The following is a 26,660-nucleotide window of genomic DNA, read 5'->3' on the forward strand; positions in this document are numbered from 1 at the left end:
TCTGTACCCTTTCCAATGCTTCCACATCCTTCCTATAGTGAGGCAACCAGAACTGGACACAATACTCCAAGTGTGACCTAACTAGAATTTTATAGAGCTGCATCATTACATCGCGTCTCTTAAACTCTGTCCCTTGACTTATGACAGCTAACACCCCATAAGCTTTCTTAACTACCCTATCTACCTGTGAGGCAACTTTCAGGGATCTGTGGACATGTACCTCCAGATCCCTCTGCTCCTCCACACTACCAAGTATCCTGCCATTTACTTTGTACTCTGCCTTGGAGTTTTTCCTTCCAAAGTGTACCACCTCACACTTCTCCGGGTTGAATTCCATCTGCCACTTCTCAGCCCACTTCTGCATCCTATCAATGTCTCTCTGCAATCTTCGACAATCCTCTACACGATCCACAACACCACCAACCTTGTGTCATCTGCAAACTTGCCAAACCACCCTTCTACTCCCCCATCCAGGTCATTAATAAAAATCACGAAAAGTAGAGGTCCCAGAACAGATCCTTGTGGGACACCACTAGTCACAACCTTCCAATCTGAATGTACTCCCTCCACCATGGAAACTCATATGAAATCTCAGCTAGAGTTTGCTAGAAGGCATGTGGGAGACTCATATGGAGCCAGTGATCATTAATGGAGAATGTGTGCAGCAGGTTAAGACCTACAAGTACCTGGGAGTACAGTTAGACGAGAAGCTAGACTGGACTGCCAACACAGATGCCTTGTGCAGGAAGGCACAGAGTCGACTGTACTTCCTAAGAAGGTTGGCGTCATTCAATGTCTGTAGTGAGATGCTGAAGATGTTCTATAGGTCAGTTGTGGAGAGCGCCCTCTTCTTTGTGGTGGCGTGTTGGGGAGGAAGCATTAAGAAGAGGGACGCCTCACGTCTTAATAAGCTGGTAAGGAAGGCGGGCTCTGTCGTGGGCAAAGTACTGGAGAGTTTAACATTGGTAGCTGAGCGAAGGGCGCTGAGTAGGCTACGGTCAATTATGGATAACTCTGAACATACTCTACATAGCACCATCCAGAGACAGAGAAGCAGTTTCAGCGACAGGTTACTATCGATACAATGCTCCTCAGACAGGATGAAGAGGTCAATACTCCCCTATGCCATTAGGCTTTACAATTCTACCGCCAGGACTTAAGAACTTTTTAAAAGCTATTATTAATGCTTTATGAGATAGTGATTTAGATGCATATCATATTTTTTACTGAGTTAAGTATTGAGTGTAATTAGTTTTGCTACAACAAGTGTATGGGACATTGGAAAAAAGTTGAATTTCCCCATGGGGATGAATAAAGTATCTATCTATCTATCTATCTGATGTCAGCTGGAAGAAGGTTCTATAATCTGATTAAACCAAAATTGAATTTATTGACCATCAGACTAAGTGCTATATTTAGCATAAGCCAAACAGACCATCTAAAACACACCATCCCTACCATGAAGCATGGTGGTGGCTGCATCAGGCTGTGGGGATGCTTCACTGCAGCAGGCTCTAGAGGCTTGTGAAGGTGGAGGGTAAAATGAATACAGTAAAATACAGGGAAATCCCGGAGGGAAACCTGATGCAGTCTGCAAGAGAACTGCGACTTGGGAGAAGATTTGTTTTCCAGAAAGACAATGACCCCAAGCATAAAGTCAAAGTTACCCAGGAATGGCTTAAAAACAACAAAGGTAATATCCTGGAGTGGCCAAGTCAGAGCCCAGACATCAATCCAGTTGAGAATTTGAGGTTGGACTTGAAAAGGGCTGTTCACTCACAATCCCCATGCAATCTGACAGAGCTTGATCAGTTTTGTAAAGAAGAGTAGGGAAAAATTGCCAGGTCCAGATATGCAAAGCTGATAGAGACCTATCCACACAGACTCAAGGCTGTGATTGCTGCCAAAGGTGCAGCTACTAAATGCTGACTTGAAGGGGTGGGGGGTGAGTAATTCTGCAATCAATTATTTTGTCATTTTATATTTGTAATTCATTTTGATCAATTTGTAGAGATCTGTTTTCTCTTTGGCACAGAAGAGTCTTTTTCTGGTGATCAGCGTCAAAAAATCCAAATTAAATCCACTGTGATTCAATATTGTAAAACCATAAAACATGAAAACTTCCACAGAGAGAGAGGATAAATTCTTTTCACGGGTGTGTGTGTGTGTGTATTTTCCCCCACCCCTAATGGGTGGTGTGCATGTGTATGTTCCCTCAATCTTGCATCCTCTCCCAGAGGCCTGTGAGCTTGAGGGTTCAGTGCAGTACTCTTGCTGTTCCTAGTACTGTGTGCTCTTCTGAGCCGAGATCTCTGATGTTGTTCCTGGGATTTCTTGGAACCACTCTTCCAGTCCAGGTGTCACAGCTCCAAGTGCTCCTATCACCACCGGGATTACTCTGGCTTTAACTTTCCACATCCTTTCTATCTGCTCTTTCAAGCCCTGGTATTTCTCCAGCTTCTCATATTCTTTCCTCCTGATGTCACCGTCATTTGGAATCGCCACATCTATTACTATTGCTTTCTTCTGTTCCTTGTCCAGTACTACTATGTCTGGTTGGATGGCCAGTACTTGTCTATCAGTCTGTATTTGGAAGTCCCAAAGGATTTTAGCTCTGTCATTTTCCACTACCTTCTCGGGTGTTTCCCATTTGGACTGGAGAGTGCTCAACCCATACTCCACAAAATGTTCCTGTACACAATCCCTGCAACTTGGTTGTGCCGTTCAGTGAATGCTGACCCTGCCTGCATCCTGCACCCTGCTACTATGTACTGGATGATTTCAATGGATTCCTTGCACAGTCTGTATCTTGGGTCTTGTCTGGTGTGACAGACCCCTGCTTCTATTGCTTGTGCTCAGTGCCTGTCTTGTGCAGCCATGAGCAGTGCCTCTGTGCTATCCCTCAGCCCTGCCATTTCCATCCATTGGTAGGACTTTCTTATGTCACCACCTCTGATATCTGGTGATGGTACATCCCGTACAGTGGCTTGGCCTGACATGGCCTCTGGTCCTCTGGCTCTGCTTCACCCACTTCCATTTCCATGTCCCCTGCCTGTTGAAGGGACGCAGCTCAAAACATCAACTGTTTACTCCTTTCCATGGAAGCTATCTGAACTGCTGAATTCCTCCAGCATTTTGTGTGTTGTTTGGCTTTTCTGGTAGTTGGAATAACAGTAAAGAATACATCTTTTTATACTAGGGAGCCATTCAATAGTCTTGTACCAGTGGGATAGAAGCTGTCCTTGAGCCTGGTGGTATGTGTTTTCAGGCTTTTGTATCTTCTGCCCTTTGGGAGACAGGAGAAGGAAAGAATGTCCAGGGTAGTTGGGGCCTTTGATTATGGTTGCTGTTGTACTGAGGCATGGTACAAAGCACACAAGGAGATACCAGGACAAGGGCATGACAAAGTAGAAGTTCACTGCTCCAGTGACCTCCGGCGAGGTCTGTGTGGAGTTTGCACGTTCTCCCTGTGCTCTGGTTCCCTCCCTATCCCAGGTTGGTAGGTTAATTGGCCACAGTAGATTGCCCCTAGTGTGTAGGTGAGTGGTAGAGCCTGGGAGGAGTTGATGAGAATGTGGGGAGAATGAAAGAACATAGCCATTATAGGTTGGAGACACAAGAAACTGGATCAACTACGAATGTTACATCCAATATGGATGTTGGTTCCATATTGCAAGGACTAATTGTCGAGGCGGTGGACTTGTTTTGGGGGACTATGAGATTCATGTTGCATGTACTTCTGGATTCTGGCTATTCTTTATTTCTGCTGTTTTTGAGTGCTTTGTTCAGGCGATCGAGATGGACTGGGGTGCTTCGGTGAAGAATGGCTCTGTGTGCAGTCTGCAGTGGGGTAGTGGCACAGTACTGAACTGAACTAAACTGAGTACAACTGGACTCCTAGTTTGGTGTTTGATATTCTATGTACTGTTTGTTCACTTTTTGCCATTTGTGCAATTTGTTTTTTTGCGTGCTGGGTGTTCGATGTTTTCTTGAACGGGTCCAGTGGTGTTTTTTTGTGTTGTGGCTGCCTGTGGGAGGACGGATCTCAGAGTTGTATTCTGTACACATACTTTGATAATAAGTGTATTTGAATAGTTGAATCTTTTGAATACTGTCTGTCCTACATTGCTTGTGCACAGCTGTCAGTTGATACGCTAGCAAGTACCCAATCCAGGGCAGTGCGATTTGGAGAGCAAGCCATTGCCCATGCATCAGGCTCCCCCTCTCTACACAGCTGATGAATCCAAAGGAACGACAGAGACTGATACAATTTGGCACCAGAGGCACCACAGGAGTTGCCAGTCAGGTTGAACTCAACATAGGACTGCCATAGAGACTCCAGCTCTGGAACTTTACTGTAACTCCTTCCTGATGACAGCAGTGAACATAGCCTAGAAGGTGGGGATCCTTGATAATGGACCTGCTTTCCTGTGAGCATTTCATGTACAGATGTAATCAATGGTGGGGAGGGCATGATTAGGGATAGTCAACATGGCTTTGTCTATGATAGGGTGAGACAAAAACTAGAGATGATAGGCTTAAGGATGAAAAGTGAAATATTTAAATAAACAAAATGCAAAAGAAGACAAACTGTAAGTGGGTCTCTATGTCATAGAATCAAAGTTCTAAGTAAGTTTATTATCAAAGTATATATATGTCACCTTATACAATCCTAAGATTCATTTTATTGCAGGCATACTCAATAAATCTATAATAGAATATTAACTATAATAGAATCAACAAATGACCACACCAACTTGGGTATTCAACTAGTGTGTAAAAGACTACAAATTGTGCAAATACAAACAGAATGAAATAATATTAATATATAAATATCAAGAACATGAGATGAAAATTCTTTGAAAGTGAGTTCTTAGGTTAAGGGAACATTTCAATGAAGGGTCAAGTGAAGTCAGGTGAAGTTATCCCCTTTGGTTCGAAAGCCTGATGGGTAATAATGGTTCCTGAACCTGAGGCCAGTCAGGTTGAACTCAACATAGGACTGCCTTTGAGACTCCAGTTCTGGAACTTTCCTTGGGGTTTACTCCCAGAAGCGTTCCCCCGCAAGTCTGCGAAGGTTTGAGATCAGAGTTTACATTTTCCGAGATGAGTTGTCAACCACAACTGACAAGCACCATCTACCCAAAGCAACTGGTTTTAAGGCGTCAGTAACCTGTCTTTGCCCCTTCCCCTGTCAGTAGAAATGGTTCAGCCAGGCTTGGTAGCTAAGCCACATGTAAAGGCCAGGAGCTGGACTTGATTGTCAGAGGCTATTTGAGATGCACGCCATTGAGAGCATTTAATAGGTAGTGGGAGCTTACCCCTATTACCACCTCCAGGTATAACCACCGTAATGACCCATCACAGGAACATGTCCTTCAGTCCATGATGTTGTACAGAATTAATTAAGTTAATCAAACACCCAACTAAACGAATCACTTGCCTACACAGTATCCCTATCCCTTCATTCTCTACATGTTCCTGGCTGGTTCCATCCTAACTGGCTGCTTCTCCCCACCAGAAAGGATGTGATGGAGAAGATCCAGAGGAACTACACAAGAATAACCTCAGTAATGAAAGGGTTAATGTATGAGGAGTGTTTGATGGCTCTAGAGCTGAACTCACTGGAGTTCAGAAGAATGAGGGGGAATCTCATTGAAACCTATCGAACATTGAAAGGCCCAGATAGAGTGGACATGCAGAGGATGTTTTCTATAGTGGCAGAGTCTAGGACCAGAAGGCAGAGGTTCAGAATAGAAGGAGCTCCATTTAGAATAGAGATGAGGAGGTATTTCTCAACAAGAAGGTGGTGAATCTGTGCAATTCATTGTCACATTTGACTGTGGAGGCCAAGTCAGGAGAAAGAAGGAGAATGGGATTGAGAGGGACAACAAGTCAGCCATGATCAAATGGCAGAGCAGACTCATTGCGCTGACTGGCCTAATTCTGCTCCTACACTCAGTGGCCACTTTATTAGGTACACCTGTACACCTGCACATTAACGTGAATATCTCACTAGCCAATCATGTGGAAGCAACTCAATGCAAAAAAGCATGCAGACATGGTCAAGAGGCTCTGTCGTTGTTCTGACCAAACATCACAATGGGGAAGAAATGTGATCTAAGTGACTTCAACTGTGGAATAATTGTTGGGCCAGACAGGGAGGTTTGAGTATCTCAGAAACTACTGATCTTCTGGGATTTTCATGCGCAACAGTCTCTAGAGTTACAGAGAATGGTGCAAATAGCAAGAGATATCCACTGAGAGGCAGTTCTGTGGGGAGAAAGAAACCCTTACTAAAGAGAGGGGTCAGATGAGAATGGAGAGGCTTGTTCAAGTTGACAGGAAAGTGACAGTCACTCAAATAATCACATGTTACAACTGTAGTGTGCAGAAAAGTATCTCTGAATGCACATGTTGTACCTTGAGGCAGCTGGACTATAGCATCAGGAGACCATGAACATCCAGTCAGTGGCAACTTTATTAGGTACAGGAAGTATCTAACAATGTGGCCACTGAGTGTACATCTGTGTGGCCACTGATGTGGGCGTCTACCTAGGCATAACCACAAGGCCATGAGATAAAACCACGCTGTATAAGTGGCACTTTTTGGTTGAGTGTTGGGAGTGGTCCGAGCAGAAGAATTAATCTATGCTCCTCAACGTGAAGTGTCCTGGGTCTGGAACACCTGCCCATCAACACGGAGTTAGGTTACAAGCCTCGAGGAATGACTCAGCTGAAAGTCAACCAACTGTACGACAAAAAGAGCAAAGAATCCAGGAAACAATCGCTGGCAAAAACTTGGGCCTCACCTTTATTTCCGGAACTGGATGCATCATCCCTGAATGGACAATTTAAACAAAGGGGCCCATTCAGAACACTGCACTGTGCATGTGAGGAAGGCAAAACACTCTGCCCATGAAAGGTCTCCGATGGCTCCCTGTTATAGCTGTTGGCCTATTCAGTTTCAGGACCATGTTGACGTCAGCGTTAGATGTTCTATGTTACCTCAGACTCTCAGTCTGGTTTCTTAATCATGAACTGGACACATCAGGAGTAAGTAAATGTTGGTAAATAGTTGACTCAACATGAATAAGAGGGGAAATTTTAAGCTGGTGAGCCTGATGTCAGTAGTGGGTAAATTATTGGAAGGTATTCTATGGGACAGGGTACATAAGTATTTCAAAGTTCAAAGTAAATTTATTATCAAAGTACATATGTGTCACTATATAACCAGATGACAATTACAGCACAGAAACAGGCCATCTCAGCCCTTCTAATCCGTGCCGAACACTTACTCTCACCTAGTCCCACCAACCTGCACTCAGCCCATAACCCTCCATTCCTTTCCTGTCCATATACCTATCCAATTTTACTTTAAATGACAATATCAAACCTGCCTCTACCACTTCTACTGGAAGCTCATTCCACACAGCTACCACTCTCTGAGTAAAGAAGTTTCCCCTTGTGTTTCCCCTAAACTTTTGCCCCCTAACTCTCAACTCGTGCTCTTGTTTGAATCTCCCCTAAGCTCAATGGAAAAAGCCTATCTACATCAACCCTATCTATCCTCCTCATAATTTTAAATACCTCTATCAAGTCCCCCCTCAACCTTCTACACTCCAAAGAATAAAGACCTAACTTGTTCAATCTGTCCCTGTAACTTAGGTGCTGAAACCCAGGTAACATTCTAGTAAATCTCCTCTGTACTCTCTCTATTTTGTTGACATCTTTCCTATAATTCGGTGACCAGAACTGTACCCAATACTCCAATATACCCCCCGAGATTCATTTTCTAGTGGGCATTCACAGTAAATGCAAAAGAACAGAATAGAATCAATGAAAGAACATAGAACATAAGAAATTGGAGCAGGAGTAGGCCATCTGGCCCATCGAGCCTGCTCTGCCATTCAATGAGATCATGGCTGATCTGGTCATGGACTCATCTCCACCTACCTGCCTTTTCCCCATAACCCTTAATCCTCCTTCTATGCAAAAATCAATCCAAACTTGGCTTAAATATATTTACTGAGGTACCCTCTACCTATGTTCCCTCTAAAGCTGTGCATGTGTGTACGCACACACACATTATTTAATCGGCACATAAAGGAAATTAATGTGCGCACAAAAGTTTAGTTACCTAAAATAATGTACTAATTAATAATTATACTTATGGAAAATAATCTTTTAGCTAAATGTTTCTGTAAACTAGTTAGTCGGTTTTTCAAATACCACAATGCACATCACTAATTTACGTCACCTCACCTTTCCTGTTCTGGTTTGTACAGCTGCATCACGGCAGCAGCCATCTTTGGCGGACAGTGTTGATATCGTAAAGTTTACAAAGATCTGTTTCAAATCCCATAGATAGATTACTAAGTTTTTATTGAAAAAAATATTGATTCACTGTGTCGAATTCAAAAGAAGCGAAGGGCGTGAAGCGCAAAAAAACTGCAAATTTGGTTAAAGTTTTGCAAAGCCAACAACATGAAGAAAACATCACAGTATATACAAGTTCATGTTGACTTTTATAAACAGTCTTTGTGTTCATTTAGAAGAAAGGTTTCCTGAAGATGAGTTACAAGAATGGTCAGCTTTTGATTTCTCTGCAATTGCAGATTGCGACTTCACATTTGGCGATGAACAAGCTAATGCCTTATGTCTAAAATATCATGATTTATTTTCTAGCTGAAAATACTGTAATAGTTAGACAGTTTAATGATTTCAAATTTTCCATGCAAGAAAAAATTAAATCCGAACTGATTTCAAACTTTGCTCAAATGGTGACATTTGTACTTCAAAATGAACAGTTTTGCGACCTTGCACAGTTGATGGACATTTGGAGAACCTTTCTTGAATCTAGTGCGGACAGTGAGCAAGGTTTTAGCCTAATGAATCAACCCAAAAACAGACTGAGAAACTGTTTAAGTGAATGTCATTTGGATATGTTAATGAGAATCAAAAGCTATCAATTGGATGGAAGTTCTATTAGTCTAGATAGAGTTTACAAAGAATGGATAAGTGCCAAAGACAGGAGAGAGGAAAAAATTGAGTGACTTAAAGCTATCGAGCTTCTCAACAAAACTCAGTCAGGTGTAAAAATCCTAACTGTCCCTGCACAATGTCCACTAAATGGTCTTTCCTGTCCTCTTTGTTCTGTTGATAACTAATGAGTCTGTTCATTGTACTAAGTACAAAAGTACAAAGTAAATTTTAATATCAAAATACATTTATGTCACCATATAAAACCCTGAGATTCATTTTCTTCTGGGCACACTCAGCAAATTTATAGAATAGTAACTATAACAAGAACAATGAAAGATCAATCAGAGAGCAGAATACAACAAATTGTGCAAATGAAAATATAAATAAATAGCAATAAATAACAAGAGTATGAGATAATGAGATAAAGAGCCCTTAAAGTGATTGGGGGAAACATTTCAATGATGGGTCGAGTGAGGATAGTTATACCCTTTTATTCAATTCAAGAGCCTAATAGTCAAGGGGTAGAAACTGTTCTTGAACCTGGTGGTGCAAGTCCTGAGGCTCTTGTGCCTCCTCCCTGATGGAAGCAGCAAGAAGGGAGCATAACCTGAGTGATGAGAATCTCTGATGATGGATACTGCTTTACTGTAGCAGTATTTCATGTAGATGTGCTTAAAGGTTGGGAGGGCTTTACCCATGATGCTCACATTTATTTAAGTTTGGTTATTGATAAATAAGCTCTTCTTGGGCTTCCTTTTTGATTTATGGCATTTGCGCATGTGACCGTTCTGCTAATCGTTGATTGCTCATGGCTGTTGGCAATATTGCTCATGGCAGTATTGTCTTGTAAATTGTTGGTTGCTATCGTGTTGTCTGTTATGGTATTTTCCTGTGTTTTATGCTTGGCACCAAACCTCAATCAATTCTGGTATGTTTCACATATTGGCAATAAGTGACTCTGAAGACCATAATGAGATAGATTATGAGGTCTGGAAGCTGTCCTTAAGCCTGGTGGTACATGCTTTCAGACTTTTGTATCTTCTGTCCATTGGGAGAGAGAATGAGGACACCTGGTGTGTCACTGTTATAAGAAAATGAATAGTTCCCTAGTATAAGGTGAACAATTGACCTGACTTTAGCTTATGATCTTGTACCTAATTGTCTACCTGCCCTGCACTTTGTGACTGTAACATTTTATTCTACATTTTGTTTTGTTTTTTAAACCTTGTTCTACCTCAATGCACTGTGAAATGATTTGATCTGTATTAACAGTATGCAAGACGAGCTTTTCACTGATTCTTGGCACATCTGTCAATAATAAACCAATTTTAATTCCAAATCTTTTAGTTCCTTGGGCTTTGTTCTTGTACTCAATGAATTCAGGATTGACCTCCTCTCCACTAATGGCTTTGCTAACAGAAATATACTATGTGCTTTAAATTTGCAAAATGGCGCTGCTTTTGTTTTCCCTCCGCCTTTAGCCATCACCTTGTTAGCCCCTACATTAATCTGTGAATCCGCTGGCCCTGTAACCAGCAACACTGAACAACCTTGGCCTCGCCTCATTGCATATTCTGGCCACACCATTAGAGGAAGGATGTTGAGGCTTTGGAGAGGGTGTAGAAAAGGTTTACCTGGTCACTCCCTGGATTAGAGAGCATGTCGTATAACTAGAATCTAGACAAACTTGGGTTGTTTTCTCTGGAGCAGCAGGGGCTGAGGGGAGTAGTGTTAATGGTTTATAAGATTACGAGAGGCATAGATTGAATAGGCACACAGTATCTTTTTCCTGGGGTTGAAATGTCTAATACCGGAGAACATACTTTTAAGGTGGTGATGTGAGGCACAAGTTTCTTGACACAGAGTAGTGTGAGCCTGAAATGCGCTGTCTGGGGCAGTGCTAGAGGCAGATATATCAGGGATTTTTTTTAAAGATGTTCAGATAGGCATATAAATGTGAGGAAAATGGAAGGATATGGATATTGTGTAGGTTGAAGGGATTAATTTAGTTGGCCATTTGATTACTAATTTAATTGGTTTGCCACATGTTCTATGTCCACCACATTCGAGATTTTCCCCTTGCTCTACCCAGCCCTATAGCTTAAGCTACAGTTATAGCTATAGCTACAGTAAATGGTTTTCTGAATCTCTCAGTCCACTAGAGGTGCTTTGACAGGACACGCTGACATTGATCCTTGTTCTACTTTCATTGCCTGACCTATTGAGCATTTGGTGAAATTAGAAACGAGAAATGCTGGAGGAGCTGAACAAATCCGGTGTAGAGAGAAAAACAAGACTGACAGTTTTGGGTCCATGACCTTGCGTCAGAGTAAGACTTCTTACTTAATTTCTGAAATTTGTCCCTGTTATTTAACGCAACCATTCCAGGTATTGTACTTTAAGAAACATAATCTTACATGGTTATTAATCACAGTAGGATGCATGGCTGTGGTAGGAGTGGAGTCTCAGTCAATTGTAGCGTGCCAGGCAGTTCAAAGAATTTCTAGTGGGACCAGAAATAATTGCATGGAAGGCATTCAAGAATGTTGATAAAAGTGTTCTTGGCAACTACAGAGCACCAAACTACATGCATTGGTATGTTCCACGGGACAGGGAAAGGATGGTAGCGTACAGGAACCATGATATATAAAGACTGTTGTAAATTTAATCAAGAAGAAAAGCTTATGAAACATTCAAAAAACCAGGTTATGATAGAGATCTAGAAGATTATAAGGCTAGCAGGAAGGAGCTTAAGAATGAAATTAGCAGAGCCAGAAAGGGCCATGAGAAGGCTTTGGTGAACAGGATTAAAGAAAACCCTAAGGCATTCTACAAGTATGTGAGGAGCAAGAGGATAAGATCTGAGAGTATAGGACCAATCAAGTCTGACAGTGGAAAAGTGTGTATAAAACTGGAAGCGTTAGTAGAGGTTCTTAATGAATACTTTCCTTCAATATTCACTATGAAAAAGGATTGTAGGGATGACTTGCAGCGGACTGAAAAGTTTGAGCATATATACATTCAGAAAAAGGATGTGCCGGAGCTTTAGGAAAGTTTCAAGTTGGTTAAGTCTCCAGGACTGGACAAGCTGTACCCCAGGCTACTGTAGGAGGCAAGGGAGGAGATGGCTGAGACTCTGGCAATGATCTTGGCATCATCAATGGGAACGGGAGAGGTTCCAGATGATTGAACGGTTGCAGATTTTTTAACCTTATTCAAGAAAAGGAGTAGAGATAGCCCAGGAAATTATAGACCAGTGAGTCTTACTTCAGTGGTTGCTAAATTGATGGAGAAGATCCTGAGAAGCATAGTATGATTAGGAGTAGTCAGCATGGCTTTGTCAAAGGCAGGTCGTGCCTTACGAGGCTGATTGAATTTCTTTGAGGATGTGCCTAAACACATTGATGAAGGCAGAGCAGTAGATGTAGTGTATATAGATTTCAGCAAGGCATTTGATAAGGTACCCCATGCAAGGCTTATTGAGAAATTAAGGAGGCATGGGATCCAAGGGGACCTTGCTTTATGGATACAGAATTGGCTTGCCCACAGAAGGCAAAGAGTGGTTGTAGACAGGTCATGGAGGCCAGTCATAGGTAGTGTACCTAGGGTGTCTGTTCTGGGACCCCTTCTCTTAGTGAGTTTTTAAAAATAAATGACTGGGTGAGGAAGTGGAGGGATGGTTTAGTAAATTTGCTGATGACACAAAGGTTGCGGTGTTGTGGATTGTGTGGAGGGCTTTCAGAGGTTACAGCAGAACACTGATAGGATGCAAAACTGGGCTGAGAAGTGGCAGATGGAGTTCAACCCAGATAACTATGATGGCAGAATATAGTATTAATGTAAGACTCTTGGCAGTGTGGAGGATCATAGGGAACTTGGGGTCTGAGTCCATAGTACACTCAAAGCTACTGCACAGGTTGACTGTGTGGTTAAGAAGGCCACAATGGACTTCATCAACCATGGGATTGAGTTCAAGAGCCAAGAGGTAATGTTGCAGCTATATAAGACCCTGGTCAGACCCCACTTGGAGTACTGTGCTCAGTTCTGGTCACCTCACTACAGGAAGGATGTGGAAACTATAGAAAGGGTGCAGAGGAGATTTACAAGGATGTTGCCTGGATTGGAAAGCAAACCTTATGAGAATAGGTTGAGTGAACTTGGCCTTTTCTCCTTGGAGCAACAGAGGATGAGAGGTTACCTGACACTGGTGTATAAGATAATGAGAGGCATTGATTGTGTGGATAGTCAGAGGCTCTTTCCCAGGGCTGAAATGGCTAACACGAGAGGACACAGTTTTAAGGTGCTTGGAGGTAGGTACAGAGGAGATGTCAGGGGTAAGATTGTTATGCAGAGAGTGATGAGTGCATGGAATGTGCTGCCAGCAAGGTGGTGGAGGCGGATATGATAGGGTCTTTTAAGTGATTCCTGGATAGGTACGTGGAGGTTAGGAAAATAGAGGGCTATGATTAACCCTAGGAAATTTCTAAAGTAAGTATATGTTCGGCAGAGCATTGTGGTCCAAAGGGCCTGTATTGTGCTGTAAGTTTTCTAAGTTTCTATGTCACTAAAGATTCATTTTCTACATTCCTATTTAGTCTTCCTCCCTGCAAATCTTGGCACTATCAGAGATGAGCGTGATGAAAAATTTCAGCCAGATATTGCACGGAGAAAGGATATCAGAGCACCTGGAATCCATCAATGCTATAGAACATTAGATGGGTGTTCAATTCCCGCCACTGTCTGTCAGGAGTTTGTACATTCTCCCCGTGACCACGAGGTTTTCCTCCAGGTGTTGTGGTTTCTTCCCACGTTCCAAAGAAGCAGGGATTAGGGTTGGTGAGTCGTGGGCGTGCTATGATGGTGCCAGAGCATGATGACACTTGTAGGCTACGCCCAGCACATCCGTGTTGGTCATTGACACAAACCACACACTTTGGCGCAAGTCTCGATGTTTGGATGGACATATGACAAATTAAGCTAATCCTTATATTTATTGCATTTAATTTTGCTTTTCCCTTTATAGGAAGGCTTTGAATAGGGTGCAGAAGAGGCTTACCAGGACGCCACCTGGATTAGAGAGCCTGTCTTATGAAGACGGGTTAAGCGAGCTAGGGCTTTTCTCTTTGGAGCAAAGGAGGAGGAGAAGTGACTTGATAGAGATGTATGAACTGGCAAGAGGCATAGATTCAGTGGTAGCCAACGCTTTCTTCACCAGGATGGAAATGACGAATATGAGTGCATTTAACTTTAAGGTGTTGGAAGGAATGTTTCAGTGTTTGGATATACATGTGACTGATCTAATAATCTGATTCTATAACTAACATGATTCAAAATGGCTCAATTTAATATCAAAGAGTATATGCAGAATACTACCTGAAATCCTTACTCTTCACAGAAACATCCATGAAACAAGTAACCACACAGAAGTAATGATAGACACATCAGAACCCCAAACACCACCCTTCCCCTCCCATCACAAAAGCAGCGACCCTCACCCTCCTCTTCCCCCCACTTGCACCAGTAGACTCTCCCCCCCCCGCCACTTTCCCACTATGCAAGCAATACCCACAGTCCCCAAAGAGACACGCCCACTCCAACATGTCTGTCCATGGCCTCCTCTACCGTCAAGATAAGGCCACACGCAGGTCAATGGAGCACTACCTTATCTCTCGCCTAGGTAGTCTCCTACCTGCCGGCATAAACATTCAACTCACAGACCTCTGTTGATACCCCTGCCCCCCCCTTACCCCCATCCCTATCTATTATCTTAGTCTGGTTCTCTTTCTTTTTTCCCCCCTCACTATAATCTCCCCCCAGCCCTACCTTTCTTTCTCTTTTATTTCCCATAATTCTCCACCTTCCCCATAGCCCATTTCCCTCCAGCCTATCACTTCCTAGCTCTCTACTTTATCCCTCCCCCCACTTCTTATCCCCCCTCGACCATCCCATGTTACTTCACTCTGAAGAAGGGTTTCGGCCCGAAACGTCGTCACTACCTCCTCCCATAGATGCTGTCTGGCCTGCTGAGCTCTGCCAGCATTTTGTGTTTTTATTTATTTCCAGCATCTGCAGATTCACTCGAGTCCCCAAAGAGACCTTGATCTGCAGTCCATCAGAAACTACGGTCCATAATAGTCAATTAAGATCAAGTAGTTTCAGAGCATGCACACTCATGTCACTGTCAGTCACACCCAAGGTAGAAGTTACTATTACACACTTACATAAATGAGGATGTTTATCTTGCCCAGGTATGGTTTCAAATCCATGTAGATGCATATGGCTCGAATTTTCACAGTCTGTCCTGGTTTGTACATCGCCTTGTCTGTCTGAATCAATGTGGAGACCCTCTCGGGAATAATCTCCGCAGAGCTACTTTCGGAAAACAGTAAGTTCTGGTCTCCATGGCCCTCCACCACCAAATTATATTGGTTTTCCGGCAAGCCTTCCTGAAGAATGCAGAAAGAAAAAAAATGAAGTTACAAGTACTAAAGTTACACTGACAAACAGCCATAAATGCGTGTCGCCCTCATCATCCTAATTGTAGCAATTTGTCCCGCGACACACTGATATTAAAGTTATAAAGTCATAGACCACTATAGCACAAATACTGACCCTTTGGCCCATCTAGTCTGTGACAACCTGCTCTTCTGGCCTAGGCCAAGCTACATGTACACAGCCCTTAGTCCTTCATACTCCTTCCATCCATGTACTTATTCAAACTTTGCTTATATGTTGCAATTGAGCCAGCATCCAGCACTTCCACTGGCATTCACTCCACCTTCTGAGTAAAGAGGTTTTTCCCTCAAATTCACTTTAAATATTTCACCTTTCACTCTTAACCCATGGCCTCTCATTCTAGTCTCACTCAGTCTGAGGGGGAAAACTGCTTAACTAAACCCTTCATAATCTTCTATACCTCTAAAAGATCTCCCCTCTTGTGCTTTAGTGAATAAAGTCCTTACCTATTAAATCTTTCCCTATTACTCTGGTCCTCCACACTCGTTCAAGTTTTTTGATATCTTTCCTGTGGGTAGGTGACCGGAACAGCACACAATGCTCCAAATTTGGCCACATCAACTTTAACATAACATCTCAATTCTTGTATTCAGTGTTCTGATTTATGAAGGCCAATGTGCTAAAAACTCTCGTTATGACTCTCTCTGCATATGATGTCTATATAAAGCGTCATTAATATTGTGAAAACTGCATGTTATTAGTGGGGATGAGCTCTCATTACTTATTAAATGTTCCCAATGGCATGTGTCTCAGATTGCCTCTAACAACCAAGTCCAGCTCCTTGCCTTCACATGTGCCTTAGCTACTAAGATCGTTGGAGCTGTTCCTTCCATCAGGGGCAAAGGCAGATTACTGGCACCTTAAAACCAATCGCTTTGGGTACATGAGTCTCGTCAGCCATGTTTGGCACTCATCTAGGAGATGGAAAACTCTGATCTCAAATCTCCGCTGCCTTGCAGTGGCACTCAATCATAGGGAAGGCTTCAGGAGTTAGAGTCCCTAAAGTAGTCCTAAGTTAAGTTCAACGCTGACTGGCAACTCCTATGACACCATTGGTGCCAACCCATATCAGTCTCTGCCATTCCTTTGGATTCATCAGCTGTGTAGAGACGTGGGGGGGGGGGGGGGGGGGAACTGTTACATGGGTAACAGCTTGCCCTGCATATCGTACTGCCATGGCTTGCATATCGATAACATAGACAGCAAGGACACAACATCCATGGCCTACCCTGACTAACTAAGGGCCTCCATTCTCCACCTTGCCTCCCTTTGTTTCGATAGAATTGAGGTAAGCATTGAAGGTTAAAGGATGCAGTTGAAAGGAGAAGTGTGGAGCAACTTTTATACCAAGTGCTAAATTCGGTGAGTGAGTTCTGGTCACTGAATTATTGGAAAGATGTAAACAAAATAGAGAGAGTACAGAGAAAATTTACTAGAATGTCCTGGCTTTCAGCACCAAAGTTACAGAGAAAGGTTGAACAAGTTAGGTCTTCATTCTTTGGAGCGTAGGAGGTTGAGGGGGGACTTGATAGAGGATATTTAAAATTATGAGGGGATAGATAGAGTTGACGTTGATAGGCTTTTTCCATTGAGAGTAGGGGAGATTCAAACAAGAGGACATGAGTTGAGAGTTAGGGGGCAAAAGTTTAGGGGTAACACGAGGGGGAATTTCTTTACCCAGAGGGTGGTAGCTGTGTGGAACGAGCTTCCAGTGGAAGTGGTAGAGGCAGTTTTGATATTGTCATTTAAAGTAAAATTGGATAGGTATATGGACAGGAAAGGAATGGAGGGTTATGGGCTGAGTGCAGGTCGGTGGGACTAGGTGAGAGTAAACATTCAGCACGGACTAGAAGGGCCGAGATGGCCTGTTTCCGTGCTGTAATTGTTATATGGTAAATGCCTGGACCTGGGAATAAAAGTTAAAAATTCCTTGAAAGTGGTGAATAACCTGAAAATCCTACCTCTCAGGCACCTTTTAAAACACTCCCACTTTAAACTTATTCCCTCTGAATTCCCCTACACTAAGAATAAGACTGTGAGATTAAGTTTATTGTCATATGACGAAACATGCATTTAACAAAAGAAACAATGTTCCTCTAGACCACAGTGCACCCACAAAACATACATCCAACGCAGCACATATAACAAAATATTGCCATAAGCAAATTAATAAAATATAATTCAAAAATACATGTAATGCACAGCATAGATAAACTGTAAACAGTTTGCTGTCCTGCTGACTGGTCTTTGGTGTTGACAGGGTATTCATTAGTCTCACAGCCTGAGGGAAGAAACTGTGACCCAGTCTGACAATCTTAGACCTGATGCCCCTGTACCTCCTTCCTGACGGAAGTGGGTCAAATAGATTGTGGGATGAGTGGTAGGGATCCTCAACAATACTTCAGGCTAAGAATATTTACCTTATCTATGCCCTTACTAACTTCCATAAGGTCAACCCTCAGCCTTCTACGCTCCAGGGAAGAAAAAATTCCAGACTATCCAGTCTCCTCTTGTAACACCCACCAACATCCTCATAAATCTTTTTTTGAACTTTCTCCAGTTTAATGACAACCTTCCTATAGAGAGAGAGGCCTTTGTTGGCTGGGATTGACCATGAATGTTGCATCCTAGTTGTCTACATTCAGACAATGGACCGTACCATATGGAGGGCAAGCCGATGTCTATGCAACAGGCCAACGCAGCTGGTGGATCAAAAAGAATGGCAGAGACCGATACAGTTTGCTACCAACAGCATTGCAGGAGTTGCTAGTCAGCATTGAACTCAATGTAGAGAATCCAGCTCAGGGTTTACTCCTGAAGCCCTCCCCATGAGTGGGCATAGGCACAAAGCAGTGGAGGTTTGAAATCAGAGTTTTCTTTCTCTTAGATGACCTGCCAGCCATGGCTGATTAGCCCTATCTTCCTGAGGTGGTTGGTTTTAAGGCACCAGTGTCCCACCTTTACCCCTTCTCCCATCAGCAGAAATGGTTCCACCACGTGAAGTCTATTCCTTCCTGCAGAAAGGCGACCAAAGTTGTAGAAAGCACTCCAAATGTGGTCTTGCTAACATCTTGTGCAGCTGTAGCAAGATGTCTCAATTCCTGGACTCAACATCCTGGCTGTTTAAGGACAAACATGCCAAACACTTGCATCACCATGTCTACCAGTGTCGGCACTTTCAAGGACGTGTGTACCTGCACACCAAGGTCTCCAGAATTAATCTTTAATTTTTAACATGGCAATTAGAATACATCAGTCATTCATTAAACACTGCACTGGATCTAAACTACAACACATACAAACTGCTGGAGAAACTCAGCAGGTCAGGCAGCATCTATAGAGAGGAACTAACAGTTGACATTTCGGGCCCAGACCCTTCATCAGGACTGGAAAGGTGGAAGAAGGCAGAATAAGGAGGTGGGGAGAGGGGGGAAGGGGGTGGAGTACAAGCTAGTAGGTAGGTGAAAGGCCCGTCCTTTTCAGGAGGTGAATGGGCAGGTGTACTTGCACTGGCAGGGATATACATCTGGAGAGAAATCAGTGGGGAAGGACAAATGGGAACCACAGAAGAGCAGTCCCTATGGAAAGAGGAGAGTGGTGGTACAGGGTGGGAAGTAAAGATGTCTTTGGTGTTAGAGATGGCAGAGCTTGTAGAGATGTGTTGGATGCTGAGGCTCATGGGATGGTAGGTGAGGACACAGGCGCGAAGATAGGATAAGCACAGATGTCAGGGAAATGGAGGAAATGTGGGTGAGATCGATGGTGGAGGGAGGGAAACACAGTTCTTTGAAGAAGGAGGACATCTGCTGGAGGAACTCTGCAGGTCAGGCAGCATCTATGGAGAGGGATAAACAGTCAATATTTCGGGCGGAGAACCTTCATCAGGATCTAAACTACTTCCTTCACTTCTAGGCTGGAATACTTACCGTGGGCAGAACCAGTTTTCCAATGCTACCTGAAAGAAACAAAATGCAAACACAGTTCCAATTAATAAACTGGTGAAAGTTACTGAAAACAATCAGTGTAAAATGAAATGTGATTCAAAGTTCAAGGTATATTTCATATCAAAGTATGTACACCATACAGAGCCTTGAGGTTCATCGTCTTTCAGGCAGCCACAAAACGAAGTAACACAGTAGAATCCATGAAAGACTCCACACAAAGACCATCAAACAGCCAAAGTGCAAAAAAAAACAAATTATGCAAGCAATAAAAACTGTAAACCGTAAAATTAATAATAAATCATCCTTAACATATAGACAAAGGAAATAGAATAGGGCCATGTCCTGAGTGGCTGTCCAGCTCTCCAGGATCAGCGTTATTATCACTGAAGTATGTCATGGTTTTGTTTTGTGGCAGCAGTACAGTGCAATACGTAAAATATACCATAAATTACAATAAGAAAACAAAAGATATAACTGCAGTGGATTCTGCTTAATGGGGACACCTTAGGCCCTGTATATTTTGGCCTGATTAAGTGGATGCTGCCCCAATTAGCTGGAGTTACATGGAAATAGTTACAGTATAAAAAAGACAAACTACCATTTAACTGACAAATTATATATAACCATATAACAATTACAGCACGGAAACAGGCCATCTTGGCCCTTCTAGTCCGTGCCGAATGCATACTCTCACCTAGTTCCACCAACCTGCACTCAGCCCATAACCCTCCATTCCTTTCCTGTCCATATACCTATCCAATTTTATTTTAACTGACAATACTGAACCTGCCTCTACCACTTCCACTGGAAGCTCGTTCCACACAGCTACCACTCTCTGAGTAAAGAAATTCCCCCTCGTGTTACCCCTAAACTTTTGCCCCCTAACTCTCAACTCATGTCCTCTTGTTTGAATCTCCCCTACTCTCAATGGAAAAAGCCTATCCACGTCAACTCTATCTATCCCCCTCATAATTTTAAATGCCTCTATCAAGTCCCCCATCAACCTTCTATGCTCCAAAGAATAAAGTCCTAACTTGTTCAACCTTTCCCTGTAACTTAGGTGCTGAAACCCAGGTAACATTCTAGTAAATCTCCTCTGTACTCTCTCTATTTTGTTGACATCTTTCCTATAATTCTGTGAACGGAACTGTACACAATACTCCAAATTTGGCCTTACCAATGCCTTGTACATTTTTAACATTACATCCCAACTCCTATACTCAATGCTCTGATTTATAAAGGCCAACATACCAAAAGCTTTCTTCACCACCTTATCCACATGAGATTCCACCTTCAGGGAACTATGCACCATTATTCCTAGATCACTCTGTTCTACAGCGTTCCTCAATGCCCTACCATTTACCATGTATGTCCTATTTGGATTATTCCTACCAAAATGTAGCACCTCACACTTATCAGCATTAAACTCCATCTGCCTTCTTTCAGCCCACTCTTCTAACTGGCCTAAATCTCTCTGCAAGCTTTGAAAATCTACTTCATTATCCACAACGCCACCTATCTTAGTATCATCTGCATACTTACTAATCCAATTTACCACCCCATCATCCAGATCATTTATGTATATGACAAACAACATTGGACCCAGTACAGATCCCTGAGGCACACCACTAGTCACCAGCCTCCAACCTGACAAACAGTTATACACCACTACTCTCTGTCATCTCCCATCCAGCCACTGTTGAATCCATTTTACTACTTCAGTTTTAACACCTGAAGATTGAACCTTCCTTAAAAAACTTCCGTGCGGAACTTTGTCAAAGGCCTTACTGAAGTCCATATAGACAACATCCACTGCTTTACCCTCGTCAACTTTCCTATTAACCTCTTCAAAAAAATTCAATAAGATTTGTCAAACATGACCTTCCACACACAAATCCATGTTGATGGTTCCTAATCAGACCCTGTCTGTCCAGATAATTATATATACCGTCTCTAAGAATACTTTCCATTAATTTATAACATTCAAATGAAATACAGAACAAAGTAGAACACTATCAATACTACTACAGTGTTTATAAACCAGTATTCATTCCTAACCAATGGAGGAATTCATCCTTGCCCTGTTCTTTTGATTGACTGTAAATGAACAAAATCAGGACAGACACCTTGTGTAGATAATGGACTGATTGCCTTCATACAATGCTGTCGAAGATTATATCCTCCAAACTTCTTTTTCATCGTAACATTCAAGCTGATTGTCAATACCTTCAAATTCTTTGTAGTTCCTAACTTGTTGAAGTAGTGAAATCATTTCATTTTCACTCCGGGCCATTTCTGGCATCTCCAAGCCTGAATGCTTGAAACTGCAGTGAGTAAAACAGTTCTAAATTGTCCCACTGCTTATTTCTCACCAACAATCAGTGACAAAAACCATTTTTAACACAAACACACGTAACTGATGCTAGTTGAAAATTTTTCGGTCTAAGCAAAGTGCAGTGTTTAATGGCCACACGAGTGTATGTGACTGACCCTCGTCAGAAACTGTTCAGTATAATGTTCCAAGTAAACAAAAGGAATCCCAGCTGTTTTCTTAATTACCGTAGATGTCGGATTATAAGCCGCTACTTTTTTCCCACGCTTTGAACAGCTTTGAACGCTGCGGCCTTTACTACGGTGCGGCTAATGCATGATTTTTTTTCATGCCGCCAAAAACATTTTGCCTCGTAACAGTAGACCAATAAAATTGATGAGTAGTTCACAGAGGTCCAATGAAATTGTACGATAAATCAAGCGCACTTTCACAATTAAATTATTGTAAATCAGTCATTTGTACTCACCCTCATCAACATGGAAAACACTCGAAGAAAAGCATTGTGCTGCCTTTATGGCAGTTATTTAGTTTATAATATTTTCGCTTAGTAATTCATTTGTTAGTATTTTCTAGTTGAATAAAGTATCTATCTATCTATTTGTTTTCTGTACATCCCGGGATACTATGACATCACATCCGGTTTCGCCGCGTCTTGTGGGAAATACCGGTTTGCGATAAACGGGAAGGTGGGGGGGAGCACATTAGCCGAGCACATTACCCGAGCGCTTAGACCCGAGCGAAAACGCTGCTTTTAAGTTAAAGGCGATCAATAACTTTTCCTGGTAGGCTGCAGTATATATTTTTTTACGTCGTTAGGAGATATTGGAATGTTGTTCGTGCACTGTTCAGTAAAAAAGTATATGCAACGTAATTTGTGTGTTACCGATATGTATGTATATTTAAAAGTAGCCGTGTTAGAGGCACGGTTCGAAAAAAAGCATTTGCAATATGTATTTGTTTATGTTACCATACGGATTTAATTAAAAGTTAAAAAATCCTCACGTGTAATATCTTTCTGTGTAAATATCTCATATTACAACGTGGGACACCTGCGGCCTAAAATCCGGTGGGGCTTGTACAAGTACAAAATTGATTTTCTTTCTAAAATTAGAGCCAGCGGCTTTTAATCAGGTGCGCTCTGTAGTGCGAAATCTACGGTAGTTTTTGTTCTTTAAGAATTGGTTCAATTAAGCAGCTGCCCCAATTAATTGATGGCCCAATTAACCAGAATCTACTGTATATGCAAAAAAAGTGTAAAATCTACTGAAAGAGTGCAGTGCAGGTAAACAATAAAGTATAATAAACTTACTGGATGCCAAACCCTCTTCACGTTTAAATAGTACATGGATCTTTGCTTTGAAATCTGTGACATGCTGGTGTAAAGGACCAATACTGGGAGATGTGTTCAGGTCAGATAGCTCTTTTCCAGTGGTGATGAAATGGTCTATTATATTTCTCAAACTCTCTAATGTTCCTCTTGTTTTACCAACCATTCTGTCTTTATCAATATAGTGGAATGGTTTAAATTTCTTCTTGCACTCTTAAAGTAGATAAAAGGACAACTTCTGTCTCATGCCTGACTAACCTCCCAGTATTTTAGTATTAGTATGGGTTTATCACAGTCACATAGATACAAAGGCTTAAGATATTAAGATATTAAGATACAAAGGCTTAAGATATTAAGATATTAAGACACAAAGGCTTGTCTTGCATACTGTTCATACAGATCAGATCATTACATTGTGCCAGAATGAGGTAAAACAATAATGCAAAAACAGCCACATAGAAAGTGCAGTACAGGTGAACACTTGGACTCCATGGAAACAGAGCCTATAGCTTGATGCTATTACAGCTCTGGGCATTGAAATTCAGAGTTCAATTCTTGCATCCTCTGTAAGAAAGTTTGTATGTTCTTCCTGTGTGTGCATGGGTTTCCTCCCACAGGTCTAAGGCATATCATTGTAAATCGTCCTGTGATTAGGCTAGGGTTGAATAGGTGTGTTGCTGGGTGGCATGCCTCGTTGGGCCGGAAGAGCCTGTTCTTCGCAGGTCTCTAAATAAATAAATAAATAAAATGCAAGATCCTAACAAGACAATTCTTGGAGAGAGTGAATTCATATTTTAAAGAGTAGAACAGTTACAATAAAAATGACAAGTGGACCCGCAGGAAGAAGCCTGCAAAAGGTCGCCACACCTCAGCATCATCTTGGTACAGTATATAGGTCCTTGGATTTACAGGGGAGCCAGAGAGCACAGGGAACAGGCATGTTGGAGGAGCTGAGGCCAAGACCTGATCTGTTATGATTTTAAGCTTCAAGGTACATTTGTTATCAATATCTGTATGATGTATACAACTCTAAGATTTGTCTTCCCCAGACAGCCATGAAACAAAGAAAACCATGGAAGCCATTCAAAGAAAAACATCAACCTCCCATTGTGCAAAAAAACAAACAAATCACGCAAACAGCAACAAGATCATCAAAACCCCCAAAGCCCCAACACCCCCCCACAAAAAACAAACAAATCACACAAACAGCAACAAGAATATCAAAACCCCCAAAGCCCCAACCCCCCCACAAAAAACAAACAGATCACGCAAACAGCAACACGAAAGAACAGAATATAAAACATAAAACTGAACTGAGTGGTGAAGAATGGTGTACTCCTGTTTCTATTTCTTACGATATGCTGACCACAACAATTTCCTATGGACAACATCAAGGAATAACTTTTTTTAAACCAAAATAACCTTTATTCATCATAAAAAGCACTTACGAGAAATAAACTAGAGCACCTTTTCACTCTTACATTCATAGACAATGTAATAAGGAATGTTCTGTTATATTTCTTAAAATCTCTTGCACCAGTGGCATTCATGTGGCCCCCACCATCCACGCCGTGCTCTGTTCTCACCGTTTAGATTGTGACTTTCTGAAGATTTTCATAAATATTGCTGTGTAGGCCTAATTGTTCAATGCTACTGTGTAGTGACTTTGGGATGATACCAATTGTGGATATTATAATCGGGGCAATGTTTATCCAGTTCATGTTCCAGAGTCTTTTAATTTCCTTTTTTAATTCTGCATATTTCTGGTGTTTTTCTCTAAATGATTTCTGTATTGTGTATTTGGAATGGCTATATCTATTAAAAAAAGTTGTTCTAGTTTGTTTATCCTGTATTATTATATCTAGATGGTTATTATGGATTGTCCTATCTGTAATAACAGAGTGGTCCTAACATAATTTGTGGAACTCTAATTCTAAAACTGGATCAGGCTTGTATTATTATTATTATTACTTGTTTCTTGTATTTGTACAATTTGTCCATCTTTGTTTTTGTATATTTTTTCATTGATTCCACTGTACTTTTTTCTACTGTGAATACCTGTAAGAAAATGAATCTCAGGCTACTATTTGGTGACATACATGTACTTAGATAACAAATTTGCTTTGAACTTTGACCATACCACCTGAAAATTTCAGAACTGAGGGACTTCCTCACCCAACGCATCCCATCCTTGTCGCAGAAGGGTTTGGTAGGGGAGGACCACAGTACAGGGTTCTTCTACTACTGGAAGAGGGTGGGTCCTCTCAACATAAATGCATGCTCTCTGGACCATTGATTCCCACCCCGGGGTCCACAGATCCCTCGGTTGGTGGTAGGGGTCCATGGCATAAGAAAGGTTGGGAAGTCCTGCTCTAGACTAGTATTATTTCAAAGGGAGGGTTGTACTGCCGTAGGGATGAGCTGGCTACTCACTGCTTTGTGGACTGTGGATTTGCTAAGAAGGTGTGGAGGAAGATGCAAGAGCCTATATTGCTGTTCACCCTGAGCCGCTGTGGACGGAGAACTCTCTGCTCTACGGGCTGTTCCCAGGGACACACACATATTAACATCAGGGCTGATGGCGGATCATCACTTTGGTAAAAAATGTCCTTTGGTCTCTCCGAAACCTGCTGGTCTGCCAGCACATCGAGATGTCCGTGGATGAATGCTGCCGACTAGCACATTCCAGGATGCAGGAGTACCTGCTGATGGGCTCACTGAAGCTCGGTGCAGCCACTGCATGGGCTTGGTATGATCTGGGATGAACCACAATATAGACCCCTGCATCTTCCTCCACACCCTCTTAGCAAACTGGCACCCACAAGCAGGTGAGTGACCAGCTCATCCCTACTACAGTCCGACACTTCCTTTGAAATAACACTAGGCTGCCAGCTGATACCAGAGGGCATGCATTTAAGCTGAGAGGAGGTAAGGTCAAAGAAGATATGTGAGGAAAGTGCTTTTATGCAGAGAGTGGAGGGTGCCTGGAATAAGACCATAAGACATAGGAGCAGAATTAGGCCATTCAGCCCATTGGGTCTGCTCAACCATTCCATCATGGCTGATTTATTATTCATCTCAACCCCATTGTCCTGCCTTCTCCCTGTAACCCTTAATCCTTACTAATCAAGCTCCACGTTAAATATACCCACATACTTACCTGCACAGCCATATGTGGCAATGAATTTCACAGCTTCAACACCCTCAGTCTAAGGAATGGTCTTTCAGGGTAATTGTTAAGTCAAGTAGGTCAGAGGCATTTAAGAGGCCCCAGGAATACGCGGAGAATGGAGGGATATAGAGCATGTGAAGGCAGAAGGGATAAGTTTAATGTAACAGCAACTTAATTAGTTTTACACAATATCCCGATCCTGGGTTCTGTGTACTAGGTCTGCTCTAATGGTCATGGGATCTTGTGCATTCACTACTGAGCGTGGACAAGGAATGGGTTAAAGGTGGGACCACAGACAATAGGGCATTCCATCAATATGGTGATGGAAGAGTGTTGCGGGATATTTGTGAAGCTCTACTTTCTATACTCTCACGACGGAGGGTT

General features: G+C 42.2%; 1 protein-coding gene across 1 annotated transcript in view; it reads right to left on the reverse strand.

The window, feature by feature from the left end:
- Positions 1–26,660, reverse strand: part of cd109 (CD109 molecule) — a 247,971-nt gene that overhangs the window by 197,886 nt on the left and 23,425 nt on the right. Inside the window, exons 3-4 of the mRNA XM_073050423.1 lie at positions 19,428–19,456; positions 15,207–15,431 (exon numbers count right to left, since the gene is read on the reverse strand). Coding sequence (XP_072906524.1) covers positions 15,207–15,431; positions 19,428–19,456 — 254 coding nt within the window. The remainder of the gene's footprint in view (positions 1–15,206; positions 15,432–19,427; positions 19,457–26,660) is intronic.

This window comes from Hemitrygon akajei, chromosome 7 (genome assembly GCF_048418815.1).
Source record: "Hemitrygon akajei chromosome 7, sHemAka1.3, whole genome shotgun sequence".
Classification (NCBI taxonomy): domain Eukaryota; kingdom Metazoa; phylum Chordata; class Chondrichthyes; order Myliobatiformes; family Dasyatidae; genus Hemitrygon; species Hemitrygon akajei.